We start from the raw sequence: 21,916 nt of genomic DNA, 5'->3' as shown, positions 1-21,916 counted from the left end.
CAAAGTTTAAAGTAATAAAAAATGTAAAAATAGATTGTTTTTTAAAACAAAACAATATATTTATGAACTTCTTTTACAACAACTAAAAAACACTCCAACTTTTTGTTTAAATTAAAGAAAACTACCCTTAAGAGGATAAACTTAGACTTGACAGGAAAAAAATAAAAAAAGATTAACTTCTTAAATGGAAGCATACGTTATGTATTTTTGTTTTAATAATTCAAAAAAGTATAAAAATTGCTCCATCACCCTTCAATTTTTTTATATAAAAAACTACCCTTAAAAAGAAGAACCCAGAGTTAACTAGAAAGAAATGAAAAAAAATTTTTTAAACAGAAGCATGCGTTTCTGTATTTTTGTTCCCACAACTAAAAAGCAGCGACAGAATTCAATCACCACCCTCAAATTTTTCTGCAATAAATAAAAATAACTTTACCATATATTTCTGTATCTTATTTCCAACCCAACACTCACGAATCATTTTTTTTCCTTTTCTTTTTACTTACATTTAAGGGTAGTTTTTTATTTAAAAAAGAGGGTGATGTTTTAATTTTGACATTGTTTCTTAGTTGTTGTAACAGAAGAACATAAATTTATTGTTCTGTTTTGCAACACAATCTGCTATTTAATTTTTTTTACTTTAAACTATGAATTTGTACAATTAAGGGTAGTTTTTTCGATTTAAAAAAGAACAGAGCGTGATGGAGCAATTCTGACTTCATATTCGTTTTCAGCGGGCAAAAATACGATAAAACATCTAGGTTGGTTCAATAAACAGACCAATTTTAATTTTTTTTGTGCCTGTGTTATGAATGTTATAATCTATTTTTTGTCAAAACTGCATCTAATGGCTTTAATTATCAACAAAATGAAATTGTTACAGAATTTGGACACTTATACTTAGAAGTAAACAAGAAACTAATTTCAACTAAATTGTTTATTAGTATATTCAACTACTAATGACAAGAATTAACACAATCATAAAATCGCTCTTCCTAAAATAAGACTTTCAGTACACCATTCCTACCCCCATTATTCTACAAATGGAAAAAGGCACGCTATAATAACAAGCGTAAAAACTTTTAAAAACTAATAAGAGCCTTGTCTTGACTTGTTTACGAAGTTCCCTTTCATAAACAATTAATGCACTTGATTTTTTCTGTAAAAATATCCACCAAATATCCAAAAATTTGACATTCTTATAGATTGAATGATATTGTCACATTCCATCGGAAGCATTTGAAGAGCAATCCTCCAACTCAGGTGCATCAGGACCCCGATTTAAGATTTTCGACAGATCACAAATATTCTTGATGGTATAATTGGGTTTAGGGTCTTCACTGGAAAGGCGAGACTTTTCTGCTATCGGAATCCAGATGGTACAAGCAAAACCTGCTTCAATGCCACCTGAAATATTGAAAAAGTACTTTAATTTTTATAAAACAATTTATTAAATTATTTGTGACAAATGAAATAAAAATAATAATAGAACCTACTCAGTGATCATCACCCTAAGGTGATGGTGATTCTAGGCTTCACAGTGACCCTAAAAAGTATTTTAGGCGAAATAGGGGCCAAAATTAAAAAGGGGACTTTTACACGGAAAAAGTTCCAGCACGTCAGATGTACAGGTTGTGTCAAATTTTCTTCTACATTTATTTTGCACGCCATCTGTGCCAGTTTGGAGTATCTGACGTGCATTATGTACGTCTGATATCTCGAAATGGCACCTCAGACGTGCAAAATGAAATGTACTGCTGTTGACACTGTCCTCGGCGCATCTAATGTCCCGGAATTTTTTCCGTGTAGGGAAATAGGGGACAGACCGTGAAGCCTGTGATTGGTCTGCTGGTAGGCCCCTTGGACTTTCTATGGTTAAATGAGACTTGAGTGAGTTTAAAAAAACAAGTTATTCATTTCATGACCATTTAGCTTCCTCAACATATAAAATATAAATTCGTGACGTAATTCACTTACAAAATTTTAGCAAACTCCATCTAAACATATGTATAAAATTAAATTTATCGCATAGAATCGGGATAGAATCCAATCAAACATATAAAATATTTACTAAAGTTAATAATATATTCATTACTTCATTTTTGGTACAAATCTCCATGAAAACCAAATTATGATTTTTCAAAAGCATAACAATCAAAGCATACATTCTTCTTAAGGAAATTTCTTTTTGATGCAGCAAGATATATTCATAAATTAAATGTAATTATATTGCGGTTTGCAAACTTTTGCAATTCGAAATGATTCGAATTTTCTGTTGTCGAGTCGATTAATGTTCGGTTCGACTCGATTAAATGCACACCTCTATTTCATATGCAAATTGCTTCTTTTTTTATGATAGAATAATCATTTAAAAATATTAATATTAAATAAATTATGAAAAAATACAAAATTTGAATTTTTTGTGAAAAAGAAAAATTTCTATTAATTTTATAAATTTTGATAAAAAATGTACTTTGTATACATCAATCGATTCGTTTTCTTGTCAGGAATGTAATTTTGAGAATAATTAATTAAAATATTAACAAATAAAAAAATTATTTACAAAAATACAAAAAAAATTTTTTTTGAATTTTAAAAAAATTGTATAAAAATTTTTTTTTAGATATTTTTGAAAATCCTTGTGTCAGATTTTAGGTATTAATGACTGCAATAAACATGCAAAATTTCAAGACAATCCATCAAAATTTGTTTGAGATAATTTGTACACAATTTTTGTGACATACACACACACATACACACATACACACACATACATCTGGATATTTGCTCAGAATTGAATATACATATGTAATAGATGAAAATGAGTCCATATAACCTTCTTTTGAAAAATTGAAAATCGTCACGAATGCAAAGCTTCCTTATGAGGAAGCAATATTATTATATTTTTCTTTCATTATTATTTTCATATTATTATTTATTATTTAAAGTTACCTTTGACTTAGAATTATTAATATTTAACATAGAACATATTGAATTATGATTCATAAATCTCACACGCAAGGGGGGATCGAACCCTGGACCTCGAAGACGCAAACCGAATATACACATACATCACAGTTACGCAAGCTTGGAAGGGATTTCTCTTATATTCTCTTCTGAATTAAGAGACGGTATTATCCACCGTTACAATAATAAACAGACTATATCATATATTTTAATTTTTAATTTTAATATTTTTTAAGGTGAGATTGGGGAATTGTGGGCCACCTTCATTATTTAATAATATATTTAAAAGTTTGATCATCCAATTTTTTTTATTTTCTTTTATTCGTCCAAAGTAAATTTTTCATTAGCATTTCATGACATTACAATGCTTTACAATTACCTATATTAATTAATTAATTTAATTTTAAGTTAAAGGTGAGACTTGAATGATAACACCTATAAAAGTTTTAAATTATTTTTTAACCCACATGCACAAAAATGGCGCTTTTAGATAGCTGACGACAGGGAGTAAAGTCACTCATTTGTTCGACCATATGAAAATGGCGTCCATTTTCTTCCATGTGCAAACATAACCGCTGATCCCATGCGTTATTTTTGCCCAAGGGAGAAAACGGCCGCCATTTTCATATAAGTCGAACAAGTGACTGACTTTTATTCCCTGTCGTCTGCTATCTTAAATCGCCACTTTTGTGCATTAGGAATAAAAAATATCGTAAGGAACACGGGAATAAAAGCAGCCAATTTGTTTACGGTGATTTTTGTGACACGAGTAAAAAAATCACCGTAAACAAATGGCTGCCTTTATACCCTTGTTGCTTAATATACTATTAAATTTTTTTTGAAAATATGCAAGAGTTTAAAAAATTGACAAAAAAATTTTATTTTTTAAATTTTTTTGGCAAATTTGTCGATTGCTGAAAGCTTTGTGTAAATTATTAAAATTTTCACTTATATAGTTTTTTGGTCTTAAAATAAAGGTGAAATTATAAGGAATATTTTATTATAGGTATATCGAAAAATACTCGAAAATCGGTCCCCTTCCAGTAAAAACGGTTCAAAAATTTTTTTTTATTGTTTTGGTCCAAAGTAAAAAAAAATTTCATTATACATACAACAATTATAAAAGGTATGATTTCAGGTATAACATATGTAAATTTTATCAAAATCCGATGAAAGGCTTCGGAAATATTAATATTTAAAAAAATAAATGTCAAAAAATTCAATATAGCGTAACTTTTACAATTTTAAAAATTATCAAAAATTGACAAGAAAATTTCGAGTGCAGGAACTTTTTATAAAAACCCATTTCAGGCTTAATGATATATCGAAGACGGATTAACCTTTTTTAATTTCCGAAGGCTTATTTTAAAGCTGAAATTCTAACGAAGATTTCTGTGTTTTTAGAAAAATTTTATCTAATTTTTTCTAGATTTTTGAAAAAGTTGAAGTCAAGAGACAAAAATGAGAAAATTTGATAATTTTGTTTATTTCTTTCTTACTCTACAACTTAAAAAATAATTAACGAAATGACTTCAAAGACGGCTTATTTTACGCAGAATTTAATCAGCTTTCTAAAAGTATTTAAGTTTTTTTTTTGTATCTCCTTTCATTTCCGAGATATGATTGAAAAAGTGATGGCATGTTTTTTTATAGAGTTGCGTGTAATCGTCCTGATACTCGTGGACGGTAGTGTATGTCCGTAAAAATTTATCAGAATCATTTCAAACTGGTTACTCGGGGGTTTTGAAGTCGCTAATTACGAATCAGAGGTCAGAAACAAAAACCTAAACCCTAAACCATTTAGGGTCCATGCCACAATTTTTTAAGCCCCAGAAAAAATTTGTATTCAAACAAAATATCGGAAAAATCATTTTATAATATTATTGTACAATACATAATAGTATTTTAACTAGAAATATCCGTTGAAAATCCAAAATTAAAATAACAAATTTTGCCTCAAATACTTCGTCTATACTAACAACAAAAATAACAAAAAGCATAAGGTGCTGCTACTTTATACAAAAATTTTAAACGAAATGTCCAGCTTGGGTACCTCTACTCTATTATTGAAATTGAGCACCTGGATCGTAGAAGGGCACGTAAATTTTTCTCGGCCGAAATCGAAATCCCCTAGACACTTAAAATTCAATTTCTGAATTTTAATATTTTAAATACACATCCTTATAGAAAATTTCATTGTGCATCTTTTTTTCTTATGAAATTTTTTTGTATCTATAACCGTTTTCGAAATATTTGAGAAAAATTGATTTTTTGAAAACTGCAAATTTAATGACATTTTTCACTTCAACTCGCGATAATTCAGATGATTTTAAATATTTTTCAATGTACCAAAAAAGAAAATACGTCTAAAGATATTCTACGAATGATAAAAAAGGAAAAAAGTTATTTTCTTTATAAACAAAATTGTTGTTAATTTTTTTCTTTATTAACCACTTGAGCGGCAGGGCGTCAGAATTGGCGTCAGCGTGCAAGTGACAGAAGCGGCAAAAATGCGAAAAAGGCGTCAAAGTTTGACTACTATTTTCTCATTCTGTAAGGAGATTTATAATATCACAACAAAGTATTTTTCTTTCTTAAAGTGAAAGAACAGACCTGTAAGCAAAAAAAATGTTTTTTAAAATATTTAAATAAGTTTTCAAGGATCAAAGCTAACAATATTCAATAGTTTGATATTAGTGGCGTTTCAATTTCTACCACAAAAAGTCCAATTTTTCTTCACGAAATCGAAATATTTAAAAAAGCATTTTTTTGTTTAAAAATCTGCTCATTTACTTTAAAAAAGAAAAATACTTTGTTGTGATATTATAAATCTCCTTACAGAATGAGAAAATAGTAGTCAAATTTTGACGCCTTTTACGCATTTTTGCCGCTTCTGTCACTTGCACGCTGACGCCAATTCTGACGCACTGCCGCTCAAGTGGTTAATGTAAAAAACATAAAATACAATCTTCACGGCTCTCGTTTAACGGGCGAATTTTATGTAACAAAGAACTTTCAGTGAGAAAGTTGTTCATTATGAACCACAGAAGTTTTCTGGAAAATCACAGGGTTAATAATTTATTAGTGTTGAAATGGTGAATGTTTAAAGTTGATACCGTCCGAATGTGTAGCACGCGTCACTCGCCACAGGTGCTTGGGAGGCTTGGGAGTGTCGTTTCATAGGTTATGGCCATCGCGCGTGCCACACGTTCGGACGGTATCAACTTTAAACATTCACCATTTCAACACTAATTAATTATTAACCCTGTGATTTTCCAGAAAACTTCTTTGGTCCATAATGAACAACTTTCTCACTGAAAGTTCTTTGTTACTTAAAATTCGCCCGTTAAACGAGAGCCGAGAAGATTGTATTTTATGTTTTTTACATTAATATAGAAAAAAATTAATAACAATTTTGTTTATAAAAAAAATAATTTTTTTCCTTTTTTATCATTCGTAGAATATCTTTAGACGTATTTTCTTTTTTGGTACATTGAAAAATTTTTAAAATCATCTGAATTATCGCGAGTTGAAGTGAAAAATGTCATTAAATTTGCAGTTTTCAAAAAATCAATTTTTCTCAAATATTTCGAAAACGGTAATAGATACAAAAAATTTTCATAAGAAAAAAATATGCGCAATGAAATTTTCTATAAAGATGTATATTTAAAATGTCTAAATTCAGAAGTTGAATTTTGAGTGTCCAGGGGATTTCGATTTCGGCCGAGAAAAATTTACGTGCCCTTCTACGATCCAGGTGCTCAATTTTTGTTTTCAAATTAATTAAAAGTCGATGTCTTGGGTTAGTGAAATCGTGAATTTTCATTGGCTAAAAAAATTAAGATTCATTTATAAATTATAAGTCATTTAAAGCTGAGTCAAAATTTCTCAAACGGATCATATAAAAGTTTTGGCATGTAGGTCAAAACTGCTCTTAAAATTGACTTAAATTTTTAGGGAATTTGAAATGATATGTTTGCTGCTTGTCTTATTATGTTCAGGGTGACCTCTTTTTATAGACAATTTAATTCCCGCACAGAGAAACTTTGTATACCAGTTTTTGTTAAACTCACTATGTGTTTTTAGTAAATTGACTACTAAAGTGGGGAAAAACTGCGGCGGTATCAATATTTCGTACACCTTGTAGAATATAATGTGGAAATAGAATTTTCCATGTTTCAAAGACGTGAAAGTCTCAAATATTTTTGTAAATTATACCCGATTGGGATTTCACGGCAAACTGAAATTTATAAATTTGTATTAAAACCGGAAATTCACACTTCAAATATATTGCATTACGGCTCACAATTCGGAAGGCGGCCTAATATCAAACTGAGGGGCCAGTGACGAGAAGCGAGTTGTCGCCACGATCACCGAAGCACGGATGGCAGCACCTGACGGTTAGTGTGCAGCTGCAGTTTCCCTTATTCCGGGTTATTTTCACACACGCCTGAGAAAATCCTTGTAAAGTCGAGCTAGACCGAGGGCAGCGCGGGACAACCAAGATTCGGGTAGATTTTCCCACCTGGCTCCAGGGAAGCACCCTAAAATAAATAAACGAGTCATCGGGGGTCGTCGGGGAGTTCAAAGTGTGGAACTCACCGACCCAAGTTTTGTTCCTGTCAACGTCGCCATTTTTGTAGCGTTTAATATATCAAAAGTAAGAAAAACGTTACAAGACTTATTGATTGTTAAAAGTTTTAAAATTTAGTAGTCAGTTGATCAAAATTTAAAAATCAGATTTCACTGAAAAAACAATGTCAAATGTAAGTGACAGGTATAGAATGTCGCCATCTCATACTGATGAGTAAGGTAAAAATCTAGTTTAGCTTGATAACTTAATTTAAAGGCAACCTAATCTAATCGCCTAACGTACATATAAAGTAACGCACACTTTAATCGTCGGAACGCATATATACTCAAGTAGAAATTTCCCCAGCTTTGCCACAGGTTATCCATGAGCCATCCGTGGAAGCCATCCATGGCCATCTGAGTTTTAAAACCTTGCACCGCGGTTTTTCCCGACGATTACAAATTGAATAATTATTTATCTAAACATTATTCACCACCATTTTTCGACGCCGGGGTTATCTATCTATTAAAATACGCACATGAAAGCATAAATAATGCAGTCACCAATATTTATGATGTAAAATATTTTTTTTATCCCACATGCACAAAAACGGCGCTTTCTGATAGCAGCCGACAGGGAGGAAAGTCATTCATTTCTTCGACCGTATGAAAATGGCGGCCTTGTTCTCCCAAGGGCAAGAAAATTAGCTGTTCACATGCATTTTTCTTGCCCAAGGGAGAAATCGGCCGCCATTTTCATACAAATCGAACAAGTGAATGACTTTTACTCCCTGTCGTCTGCTATCTGAAATCGCCGCTTTTGTGCATTAGGAATAAAAAATATCGTAAGTAACACGAGAATAAAGGCAGCCAATTTCTTTACGATGATTTTTGTGACACGAGTGGAGGTCTCGGGGCGCCTACGGCGCCCTCGACCTCCACTCGTGTCACAAAAATCACCGTAAAGAAATGGCTGCCTTTCTCCTCTTGTTGCTTAATATACTAATTTATGAATCTATTCTTCAGAATTAAGACTTTTTTTTACTATTTCTAATCTCCGGGAAAAATCCTAACACTTTCTTGCGATAGTTTAGTCAGGAGAAATTTTTTATCTCGGTGTGGGATTTGATAAATAGGAGAATAGTTGTTACCTTTTGCAAATACAGAATAAGGATGCCATCATCCTGACCTTTTCCTATTGTATTCTGGGTTAGAAATAAACGACATCTTCAAGGAATTTTTATTAAAGTACAATAATTTTACACGTTTAAGTGAAAATTAATGATCACCGTCATTCCAACAACTTTCTATGGTGTTCTGGGTTAGAAAACAACGTCATTTTCGAGGAAATTTTTATAAAATGAGAGAATTTCACCCCTCCAATTGCATATAATACAAAGAATTTTTATAAATAGAAAATGATTATTATTTATTTTTGCAAATGTTGTGTAGTAAACATAATATTTGAAAGTTTTCATTTGACAATTACAAAACATTGCATAAATCTATCTTACTTGATAAAAGTGTTTTATTTATTTAAAATTTTACTTTGTTTAATTTTTTGTACACATACACGGAAAAAACTAAATTGTCTTAATGGATGAAATTAAGAAAGATAAGCCCAGTAAAAAAAATTCGATACACGGACCGCGGAGTTCGTATACGAGCTCGGTAGCTCGTATGAGAAATATGAGAAATCTCTCATACGAGGTGACTTTTAAAGCATTTCTATTAATGTAACACTATTTTAAAGTAAATATAGATAATAGAAATGAATTTTCTCTTTTAAAACAAAGCTAAATTCATAAGGGAAATGAAGTTTTAAGAAAAAAAGGATAATTTTGTTCAAAAAATTTATTCACGCTGAAAAAAGGTTAGAATTTGATAATTCCTTGCTACTCTTACTTACCGACATTAGATATTTCTCGGATGCAGTAAGCACGATTTTGTATTAGCGGTAGAATAAATAAGTTTTTCTTCATTACTAATTAATAATATATTATTATTTATTTATTATATAAATGTTCTTATATAAAATAATTAAATTTAATCCAAAATCGTGCTTACCGCATCCGAGAAATATCTAATGTCGGTAAGTAAGAGAAACAAGGAATTATCAAATTCTAATCTTTTTCAGTGTGAATAAATTTTTTTAACAAAATTATCCTTTTTTTCTTAAAACTTCATTTCCCTTATGAATTTAACTTTGTTTTAGATGAGAAAATTCATTTCTATTATCTACATTTACTTTAAAATAGTGTTACATTAATAAAAATGCTTTAAAAGTCACCTCGTATACAAGCATCTATACACTTCTCATTACGGAAAAGGCTCATATGAGAGATTTCTCATATTTCTCATACGAGCTACCGAGCTCGTATACGAACTCCGCGATCCGTGTATCGAATTTTTTTACTGGGAGGTTATTTTTAATTTTTGAATAGGTATTAATATGATTTGTGGTTTATATAACGATAACCAAGAATTTGCGGTGAAACGGATGTAAATTTCCAATTTTCTCTAAACTTCCCGAAGATGACGTTCTCAAACTAAAATCACCATGGGAAGTGGTCAGGATGACGGCGACCTTTTACTTTCATTTGGAGTTGTAAGATTCTGTTATTTTATAAAGAGTTCTTCGAAGATGGCGTTGTTTTCTAACCTACAGCACAATAAAAAGCGGTCAGGATGACGACAATCATCTATTTACACTTGGAAAGGTATAATTCTCTTAATTTGACAAAACTTTCTTGTACCCTGCTAAAAATAAAATCAGAAATAAAGAGAAAACGTCAGAAATTTTGATGTTTTGTGACTACTTTGACGATTCATGAAGCTTTTGGTTAATTCTGACTAAAGGATTTTTTATGCTCCTGTTGAATCCTGATGTTTATGGATTGTGATTATTGAGCATTGAAATCTTTTTTTTTATTTACAGCCCCTCACCGAAATATAGCCGGTAAATGTAAAGTACCGTTAAAACTTGAAATTTGTGCGTAGCCCTTTTTTCACAATAGAATTGCGGGTCTATTGTTACGAGGTTCGGGTCTCTAACCTAATTTTTATTGCTCAAAAGTTTTGCAATTTTAAAATTTCAAGTAAAATGAATATAAATTCAAAATCTAGAAATCTCCACAATTACAAATATCTAAAATTTATTATAAAAATCATTTTTTTAAGGAAACTGTAACGTATCTCGAAAACCGTAATTGTTAAATAAAAAAGGATATCATTTTTGAATTTAAGTTCTAAAGGATATACTGCATGCATAATAAGAGCATATATTGTTAGATGAATTCTAAGTCGATAAAAAACAAGTATAATGTTTAAATAAATATGAATATAAACAAATAAAAAGATTTCCCTTCAATTTTATGACGGTCAGTTGACCTTTTTCCAGGTAAAAAAGGGTGTAGACTTTGTATAAAAAAACCTGACTACTTTTGAAGCTTTCTGATTAAACATGACTCAAGCCTGACGTTCTGTGGCTGCAATCGTAACAAATGCAGCCTAAAAACGTCAGAGATTCTGACTAAATTTCTGTCGTTTTGTGATTTTATTTTTAGTAGGGTAGATGACGTTGTTTTTATACCTAGAACACAATAAGAAAAGGTTAGAATGAGACATCCTTATATTGTATTTGAAAATGGTAAAAATTATTCTTATTATTAAAACCCTCCCGGAGATAATACCTTTTAAGTGAACAAATTATCGTATGAATGGGTTAGTATTTTTAACGGAGGTTAGAAATTATACAAACTTTTTTATTCTAATAATTAATTCAATAAAAATAATATTATTTAACCTCTTAAATATTAATAATTGTATTATTTACGCTCTTGGTTATGATTCCTAACAACCAAACAACCAGGGCGGCGAAAAATGACGTCGAGTAATGTTTGGATAAATAATTATTAAATTTGTAATCGTCGGGAAAACGTGCGGCGCAAGGTTTCAAAACTCAGATGGGCCATGGATGGCTTCCACGGATGGCCCATGGGTGAAATGTGGCTTCCAGGGATGGGCCATCGATGGATCCAGGCATTCATTTCTACTACAATAGCACCAATGCTATTGAATTTAATTTTGTTGAGAGAATAATTTCTGTATTGAATTAAGAAAATATTTGTTAAATTATAATAATTCATAATTGAGGAGCTGGATCGACGAAACCGGCTCTTCGCTCGGATTATACGCGCTATTACAAGTCGGGTAGGAGTGAGTGGCCCAGAGGCGCTCACTGCCACCCGACTGATATTAGCTTCTTCTTCTTCTTTTTGTTTTAATGGCCTCTTGTAATACAAATAACCAGTTCAATGACTGATATTAGCGTTTGCGGTCCGAGCGAAGAGCCGGTTCTTCAATCCAGCTCCTCAATTTAGAACTAGAACCATAATGTTGTCTAATGAAATATGTAAAATGGTTGAGATGTAGGGTTGATACAATTTTATTCAAAAAATATTAGTTAGTTTGAAATAATTGTTGCCATTATTTTAAATAAAATTTTGTTAAATTATTAAATAGTATTTACAGTTTGTATAGATGTGTATTTTAGACGATGAAATATGCTTTTGAAACAATAGCACGTGCTTTTGTTATTATAAAAGATGTATTCAAATACGTTCAAAAACAGATGCTATAGAATTGACAGTGCCATGCTATAAAATTAACAGTACCGTGCAATGATAAAAATAAAGATTAAAGAAGATTTATAAAATAAGGTAATTAGGTTATTAAACATTTTTTTCACTGAATATTTGCTATGCCTACTTGAAAAATTAATTTTTTTTCTCACAAGCGGTGATAATTTCATCAGTTTTGTATATAAGGAAATTTAAATCAACATTTAAATGTATTATGATTGTTTGTATGCATGTGTAATGTTAAATAGTGTTAAGTTTATATTGTGATAAATTATGAATTTATGTATAAGTCAAGTTGTGAATTTATATCTTAAATTGTGTATGTTGTGTGCAAAACTTCAAAAAAGTGTATCTTGAAATAAGATTCAGTTGTATAAAAGAGCAAAGATATGTTTATTTCTTAAAACATTCTTTTTATAAAAGCAACAGTTTTGATCATTGAAACTATAGCGTCATACTATAAATTCTTGTTCATGTACTTTAAAATTGATAGCATGTGCTATTGATTCAAAATAAGATAGAAATTAAATCACTAGTACATGCTATTAAATTTATAACAGATTTAATTATATCTAAGAAATGCATTTCTTGATATTATAGCATTTTCTGTTAACACTTAAAACTTCTGTAATAATATTATAAAAAATTTATTTAAATCTACAGTGCAATAATCAATAGCACATGTTATTGAACCAACAGTATATATATAATTAATTTCAATATATCTCAAAATCGGTGTTTTTAATTTATTTCTAACCTATCCCAATCGAAAGCTTGCCTTTTTTCCTATAAGCCATGTAAAATACTTTTAATTTAATTTAATTTATACTTTTAATTTGATAAATTTTACTTATCAATATATTAAACCGAAAAAAAAAATTTCAAAAAATCAAAATTTTGAAACTCCATAACTCAAAAAATATTTTATCAATTCAAATAAAATTTATATTTACATTTCTACTGCTAATAGTAACATTTTAGCAAAGTTTCGAGAAAATTAATTTTTTGACCTGGGCAGTTGAGGAATTTTGCCCCATATTTCTTTATTGTTTATTTTGGACTTCTTTATTTTGGAGATTTCTACTGTTGGACTTTTGTATCCTTGGACTTTCTTTCTTGGACATTTCGGACAAGATTTTTTGGTTTGGACTTTTTGTCCTGTCATCGTATTCGAACGATATTGAATATGCCGTTTATTGCGACAAACAAATATGTCATTGATTCAATAGCATTTTTTTCTCAGTATACCAACCCTGAAAAAGGGAATTTAATTCCGGGAAATTTAATAATCCGGGAATTTAATTTGACCGGGAAAAACTGGGAATATGCCAAATCGTGAATTTTCTTATCAAATTAAAAAAAGTTTTATTATATTAATTCGATTTTAAAAAATTGCTTTTTACTTTCACTTTTATTTATGTAATAATTATGAAAACAGATCCGAGTAAAAATTTAAGCCCTACTATCAGCCTACAATATAGGTCTTTTTTATATTTTATCAGTCATAACGTAGGGTCTACTTGCGATACAATTAGTTCAAATTAAACTCTACTATAACTCCAAAAACTGGTGGAAATTTTGAATTAGGGGTCATTCACATATTACATGATACATTTAGGGGTGGGAGGGGGGTCAGCTAAGTATCACGCTTTAACAAATTTTCTATACTAAACTATAGAAAAAGTATCACGCAGGGGGGGAGGGGGTCTAAAATACCTAAAATATTTATCACGTAATATGTGAATGACCCCTTAGTTTTTAATACATTAATTACAGTACCAAAAATTGACAAATAGTGTTGACAAAAGTCAGGCACTGATTCAAATAGTAATATTTTCCTAATGAAATAGGTAATGGTAACTAATTATTATTTTTTCCTAGTCAAATTAAATTCCCGGCTATTATCCAGTTTTCCAGTTTGGTAGACATACTGTTTAATGTATAGGTAGTAAACCAGTCGAAGACGGGTACGACAGCTAGTTAATAATATAATAAAACTTTCCTGAAATTTTTAGCTTGGCGTTTTTTTTTTGTTTTTGAGAAAAAAATTTCTAAAGATTACAATGCAAGCGCTCCGCCTAGCGGGGATTTGTCCGCCAGGTGTAAAGAGACGCAACCTCGGACGCAACTATTGTATTTATTATTGAATAAATAAAGAAATGTGAATTTGTACATTCAATATATTTTTAATATTTAATAATTTAACAAAAAATTTCTTTCAACGTTCGAAAAAAGAAGACCACTGCCTTTTCCTCCCCTGTGAGGTACAACCATCTCATTACTTTTAAAAACATGAAATAATTTAATGTAATTTATTTACATCCTCAAATATCAAAGGAATAAAAAAGGAAAGGATGCTTCGAACTGATTTTATTTAGCAGCAAAGCTGGTATCAATATAATTTAAGATAAAATCACTCGTGGGTCTTCTTGAACTTTCAGGGTCAGCATACCGTTTTTTGTTAAATTATTAAAAATTAAAAATATATTTAATGTACAAATTAACATTTCTTATCTTAATCAATAATAATTCCAAAAGTGGTGTCTCTTTACACATGGCGGACAGCTCCCCGCTAGGCAGAGCGCTTGCATTGTGATCTTTAGAAATTTTTTTCTCAAAAACAAAAAATAATGCCAAGCTAAAAATTTCGAGAAAGTTTTATTATATTATCAATAATAATAATTTTTTTCAGACCTGAGAAACAGGGAGAAAGAGTTTAAATATTAAAAACAAATTTTATTATTTAAACAAATTAAACTAAAATTAATAAGTTTTATTTATAGTAATTTTTTTCAGAAAGTTAAGTATTTTGAGCACAAAAAATGTTCAGAACAATTTTTTGTATCTCAAAGCGAAAAAAGTTATTTTCAAAATAAAAAAATTTTGAAAACATTTTTTAAAGCAAATATCTAGAAAAATAAAAATATTTTTTTATTGTTACTTGGTATACTTCATTAGAACCCTAATCACTTTTAATTCTCATAATATGAGAAGAATCTGAGACATCATATGTCGTTTTCATATGAAACACACCATATAAAAAGTATACATTTTATCAATATTTATAAAATTAATCGCTATTTTTATTTTTAACATAAAATTCAAATTTGGTATTTTTTGAAATCTTACTTTGAAATAATTATTCTATAATAAAAATTTAGGCAAGTGGCCTATATAAAGTTTTAACTTAACCAATGATTTGAAAACAGTTTGAAAATTATATTTATGTCATGGACTTTTTTTTGCTTTTTAAGAAGAAATTTGTTTATTCTAATGAGGAAGCTAAATGGTCATGAAATGAAAAACTTGTTTTTACTGGGATAGTTGTTTGAATATAAAAGAAGACAATTTCTTATAAACAAATACTTTTTTAAATGAACAATATATTGCAAAATTATTATTTATAATTATGTATATTATCAATATATAATCGACAATTTCAAAGTGATTAATAAAACTTATTTGAAATTATACGTTTTATAGGTCAAAAGCACTATATTTGTAATAAATGTTATAAACAATAATTTAAAACGAATTTCTTACGGCTCTATTAATTTTTTTTAAATTGAAGGATCAATAAAACATATTCTAAAGAAAAAATCTATCGGTCTAATTTTTCAAACAAAATGTCTACCAGCCGACAATTAACTGATTAAGTAACTTAACAATACAATGGTCTGGAAAATAAAAATCCACTAGTAAAATATTTACCCAATATATCTGTTTCCAATTTGTCTCCAACCATAATGCAACTCTCTGGGCGAACTTGAAGAAACTGACAAGCTTCTTGAAATATTCGAGCCTCAGGTTTCTCCCACGGTAAGTCACCCGATACGAGTATTGTATCGAAATATTGTTCTAAATGTAATTTGCGAATCTTCTCCCATTGTGAGTTGGACGGTCCATTCGAGATAAGGCCGAGATAATATTTTTTCTTAATTAGATGTAACATTGAAATCGTATCTTTGGAAAGTCTCAAGTAATGGTACCTGAGCTGAAGCCATCGCTCGTAGATGGCTCCCGTGAGGTGTGAGTTCTGTTCTCCTAATGCGTTAGACCAAAGATTGCTTCGCCAAGAGTTTAAAGTAAATGCTGCATTTTCAGGACACTTTCTGAACTGTTTAAGATACGTCGTTGTGATCTTGACAGCCTGATCTTTTGGGATTCCGTACTGATGTGTCAATTCGTCAGCAAGCTGTTGGTCATGTAAGAGCAATGAATTAAAACTTAGGAGGATCTACATTGACAGAAAAATAGTTTAAAAAATGCCGTTTAAATGAATAACAAACGGGAAAAAGGAAATTTGTTTAAAGGGAGAGAAAATACAAGAGTACACTCAATATTGCAGTCCAATAATAGCGATGCAAATTACCCAAATTTCTCTAAATTGGTGAAACTGATATACTTAAGCAAAAAGGGAAATAATACATAAGGAAACAGAAGGGGAAAATTTTTATTACTGTGAAATATTGAATGCTTTAAATAATATTTTTTGTATTGATAAACATTTTTAAAACTTGGATAAAATTCAAAGGACAGAGGATATAGGTCAATTAGGACACTTAATTCATATTAATGATTACCTAGACAATGTATTGATTCATTCAAATACTCAAGCCGATAATTGGACTCTCGAAGTGGCATCGATGGGCGTTTTACTGTAATCACAACAAAATCAGTTGTGCCAATAACAGACTCACATGATATTTAGCATTAGGAAAAAAAAAATTTCTTTCATCATCTCGCTTCTATTGGATAGGAGCACTAAAAAATTGGAAGAAAGGCCATGAAAAAATAAGATACATTATATACAATTGTTTTTCTTTAATTAACAAGTCTTGTAATACAATAAATAAATTGACAATGAGCAAACGAAATAATTGTAAAAATTTACTTCATGAGCGCCAGTAATGAAGAATAAGATTTTTATGAAACTGTCTATTTGTTAATATTTTATACAAAATATAAAAATACTATAACCCCAGGGGCGTTATTTTCTTACCCTATATTTAAAATAATCCCTCTTTAAAAAACCCTTAAATATTTTTAAACTAGAATTAAAGTTCTAAAAATATTTTGAAGGAGAAATAAATTTAAATTTTTAAATAAATTGTTTTCGTATCATTAGGTACACCATTTTTGAGCTTCAAATTATTTATAATTTATTTATAATTTCTTGTACAGTCATGTAAATGTATACAAATAGTGAATCGTTCAGAACTTCTTGTTTGAAAACATCATTCTTTAAGTAAATAAAACATTATTTTTAGGCACTTTAGTAACGAATTTATACATATTGTTTTTAAAAATAATTTGAATCATCATTTAGAAAAATTATAACTAATTTTGTAGCCTGTCTGCGCTATTTTGAGAAGTGATCTTCTGAGCTATAAATATACTGTTTAGTTTTACTACGACTTGAAACATTATCATATTTTAATTTAATTTTCGTCTATGAATTTTCACGTAAAAATGACGAAATACATGTTATAATTCCTTACATACATACGATAAATAATACAAAACATTTTTTATAAAAAAAAATATCGAAAAAGTTTAATTTTATTTTATTCTTGACATATATAAAGTAATTAGAATATAAATATTTCTTTAACTTGAAGATTCTATTTGTAATTTTTATCTTACAAAATATGAATAAATTCAGTCATTCTTTTATTGATCCAACTTTATAAAGAAAAATTAAACAAAAATCATTTCTTTGTAACAAATTTATAAAATTATATTTTGTTCTAACAAAGAAATTGTTAAATTAAGAAACAAAAATCATGATAATAAAAGTAGTTGGTCGCACTTTTCAAACAGATTAAAAATAATGGTAAATGTTGCAAACTGCTATTTTCGGCAATATTTTATTATTATTATTATTTATTCCTTTCTAAGCATTAACTGAAATTAATCATAAATATCATCAGTGATTAAAGTCAACTTAATTCTTTGTGATTGATGGGTTTAAAATTCAAAAATTGATTAATTTTTTACTAAGGTAAATAATACTTTTTAATACAAAAATTGTTAACTTTTATAAAATAAAATGTTAAAAAGAGAATTTTTATTTCTGATTCATGTTACGAAATTATATAAATTATTATATTAAATACAATGGCTTTATTTATTTAAAATTTAATTTTTATAAAACCATCAATATTGTTACTACAAAAATAAAAAACAAGACTTTAAAAAAACCATAATCACTTGTAATGAAAAGATACATAGATTTGTTACATATGGTATTTATGAAACAATATTATCAATATCCAATCCTCTGTATTCGTTTGTTTTATAATCTTGAAACTTCATTCATTGATAACTAAATTATGCCACTAGCAACTTGAATTTTATATGCATTGCAAATTATATTATTTTTCATCAAATTTTATGTTTTTCAAGAAAAAAAAACCGTTTTTTGTCAATAATTTTGTACAATAGTTCTGTAATTCGACTTCTGCTTTTTAAGAAACTGAAAAAACTGTTTTGTCAACTTCTAACATTGATAATTAATCACCAAAAAGATGTTTCCCTAATTCCATCATTCGATGATTTCTACAAACTGTCAATGCTCCACACTTTTTCAAAACCGCGGCAACACTTTGATCAGCCTTAACCAAGTGACAAAGTAAATCTTCATACGCTGACTTAACATTTGGTTGTAAACCTCCAATCTTGACCTTTTTCAAGGTTTCGACAATCCCTTCAGCCCATCCTGACTCGATAGCAAATTCCGAAAGCCACGGAATCATTTGCAATACACCAGCCATTGTTTGCATTCCTAGAAACCATAGTTCCATTATTTCCATCCAATGCTCCTTGTAAGACATCGCTACGACGAGTTCAGTTGGATCGTTGCTCTCATCCACAATGTAGGCATCCCAAAGAAATCTTATTGTTGCCTGTATATAACGACAAATTGAAAAATCATTCTTCTTAACTCGTTTCGCCTGTTGTTTCAATAACAACAGACCTAAAACAGCCAAATGACCATGAAGAACCAAATTCTCCGTGATTTGCTTAAGCTCTGGTAGATTTGTGAAAATGAACTTAAGCAGAGAGACGAATGTTGTTGACTCCTCAACAAGTTTGGCTTCCAGCACTGTTATATTCATGAGAACATTGCAAATAGACACCATTGCTGCTCTTGAATCCTTCATTTGTTCTAAAATGTGAGGCTCTAGTTCTTTCTCTGGTTCTTTGAGTGCTTTCAATCGTTCTGATTTGGGCACTGGGGGTTTCTTGTAGTGTACAATTGTCCAGTGATAGGACAAGCATTCAAAAAGAACTTCATCCTGCTTGTGCTGCAGAAGAATTTTTCTTCCTTCGTCTTCTATTGCAAGATGACAAAGAGCAGGAAGCATGAGCCTTAAAACATCAACATCGCTGATGGGATCATAATTAACAGGCTCTACAAAAGAGTTTCCTTCGTCAGACTTGGCACCTGCTTTGGCTTTTTCTGCAAGTTTTCTATTCCGATGCGCGTAAAAGGTATCATTAGCTACTGTCAAAACATATGGCAAAACAGCGAACACCTGAGAACGCATTGAAGATGTTTCCTGGGCCATCCAAGCAGCCAAAACCCTGATCAGTGCACAAATAAAGACCTTCTCCTTAATATCCTTGATTTCCTTCATTTTCGACACTGCCACTAATAGACTAAGAACAGCGGAAAAAACTGCCTTTAAAGAAGTATATAAAGCTTGTTTCTCATTCTGTTCCAAATCTAATTGATCATTTGTGATATAATTCAGAGAAATTTCCAAAACAGTAAAACAAGCGACTAAAAGATCAGCCTTTGCAACAACCGCCTTCAATTGCTTCCCCTCTAATTGTAACCGCACTTCAATAGCTGCCAGTTGAATCAATGGAAGAATATAGAGCTTCTCTTTCTCATCGTAAGCTACCGCCCAGTCAACTCCCAAAATTTCTAGCATTACCGAAGAAAGTTTTAGTGCAGGGTCCCGTTGATTTTTGCCGATTTTCGAACGAAGAATTTCAGAAAGGCATTTTCTGATACTCTCTGGCCATGATTGATCCTTAGCTGTAGAATCAATTAGGACTTTTTTACAAGAAGCAAGTAACTCGTATAGTATAGAGCATAACTCAAATTTTCTCTCCGAATTGTCAGAGTCGAAGTCAAGAGCGATTTTGTTTATTATTGAATGCAATGAAGAAGTATTTATCGTATCCCAAGCTTGTGATCCAAATCGGTTGGCAAGAATAACGAGGATATTTAAAGCTTCATCGGTTTTAAAGCTTTTCTCCGAGAAAATGTCACACATTTTCTTTACTGCTTTCTGCTCCAGGAGGGCTTTCTGTCCATCAGGTTGACGAGCGATACACTGCAAGCAGGTGTAGGCTTCACTTACTATAATTAAAGTATCATCTGGGGCATCTTCATCAGCTTGGGATACAATTTCTAAAAGCGCGGGTATATGCCCAATCATATCAGGATGTCCTGCTAGTTCAGGTTCATTACAAAACGCAGAAAGAATTGACAATGCGACAGATTTATAAACTTGAGGAGGACAATCTACAGGAACGTCATTACTTAAAAATAACTTCCGAAGAAATTTTGGACCAATAGCCTCGAAAAGCATTTTCTTTGATGACGGAGAACAATCTTTTCCTGGTATTAACTTGGTCACCATAAAAAGGGCAGCAAATTTTTCTGAATCGCTTTCCACCATCTTGAGAATAGAGGCGCATTTTTTCACACCCTCCGGTATAACACTGTCTGAATTATCACACTCCATTGTTAGCACTGTTTGATTTATCAATTAAAAGTTTGCGATTATGAAAAGTTTACTACAAATCATTCACGAAACATGAGAAAAATCGTATTTCATTCACGCTCATGCCTTGCGCGTACAACAGCTATAAGCCAACTGGCACTACTCTCAACTAAAAGCTTCCACGTACTAGCCTTGCCCTTTAACACGCTCACTTTCGACGAACGAAAATAGTTTCCACTGAAATAAAGAGCGAGTTGTTTCACTCTCTACGTCGAAAGAAACGAAACTAACGAAGAGTTTACCTAATCTGATGCGTTTGAAGAAAGAGTCCAAGTCTAATTTTAACGTGTCGAATCTCAAGGATAGAAGTAAACAACACTTCTTCCGTATGTTGTGAAGAAAACAAGCTTTCCTTACCGAGCACGGAAAATTAGACACTTTCACGGGTAATTTGGAAACGTAACTGCCTGGCTTTATGCAGATATACAGTCCTGCAAAAAAAACATGACGATTTTAAGTGAATCCGGACACTCTTTTTCTTTATTACATATGAAAAATAAAAATAATTCATATTATCAGAAACATAAAATTTCATTTGAAATCTTCAACAATCTTAATAATAAATTGTAAAAATTTGTAAGTAGATTATTCTATTACCCTGTTTTATAGTTGAGATATATTTCAATTAAATAAATTAAACCACAAACGCAGATTGTCAAAATAATAATAGTGAAAAATTTGTTGAGAAATTAGTTTCACCATTCTTTAAAATTTTAATAAATAATTAATTTACGAACAATAATCAATTATACTTTTGTACGATAAACATTAATAAAAAAGTGAAAAAAATTGAATCATATTTAAGTTTAAAAATAAAGTCTTTGTTTTATACCTAAGAATGTTGTTGCAATTTAAAAATTTTTTAAATATGTTTATGAAAATATATTTATCGTTGGAAAGAATTAAATTTTTATAAAAGATGAAAACATG

General features: G+C 30.2%; 2 protein-coding genes across 2 annotated transcripts in view; both read right to left on the bottom strand.

Annotated features, from left to right (window-relative positions):
* Window positions 1-1,219: 1,219 nt before the first annotated feature.
* LOC122512740 (N-acylneuraminate-9-phosphatase) lies at window positions 1,220-17,609 on the bottom strand. Its single transcript, XM_043628773.1, has 3 exons — window positions 17,598-17,609; window positions 15,894-16,377; window positions 1,220-1,407 (listed from the first exon to the last, which is right to left on the bottom strand). The coding sequence occupies exons 1-3, from the start codon at window positions 17,607-17,609 to the stop codon at window positions 1,220-1,222; spliced, it is 684 nt and encodes a 227-aa protein (XP_043484708.1).
* The window catches only part of LOC122512725 (neurochondrin homolog), a 28,294-nt gene continuing 23,696 nt past the window's right edge, over window positions 17,319-21,916 (bottom strand). Inside the window, exon 2 of the mRNA XM_043628755.1 lies at window positions 17,319-21,417. Within this exon, the coding sequence (XP_043484690.1) occupies window positions 18,698-20,947 (2,250 nt within the window). The 5' untranslated portion in view covers window positions 20,948-21,417 and the 3' untranslated portion in view covers window positions 17,319-18,697. The remainder of the gene's footprint in view (window positions 21,418-21,916) is intronic.

This window comes from Leptopilina heterotoma, unplaced genomic scaffold (genome assembly GCF_015476425.1).
Source record: "Leptopilina heterotoma isolate Lh14 unplaced genomic scaffold, ASM1547642v1 Lhet_125, whole genome shotgun sequence".
NCBI classification, from domain to species: Eukaryota; Metazoa; Arthropoda; class Insecta; order Hymenoptera; family Figitidae; genus Leptopilina; species Leptopilina heterotoma.
Note: the sequence above shows the minus strand (reverse complement) of the source record. Positions and strands in the feature narration are given on the sequence as shown.

What these genes read in the sequence shown, in the direction of transcription:
- LOC122512740 (XM_043628773.1), bottom strand. An exon ending in ATTGGAAACAGATATATTGG is followed by an intron (nt 1,408 to 15,893) that starts GTAAATATTTTA and finishes TCAATATTTCAG; the next exon opens with GTGGCATTGAAGCAGGTTTT.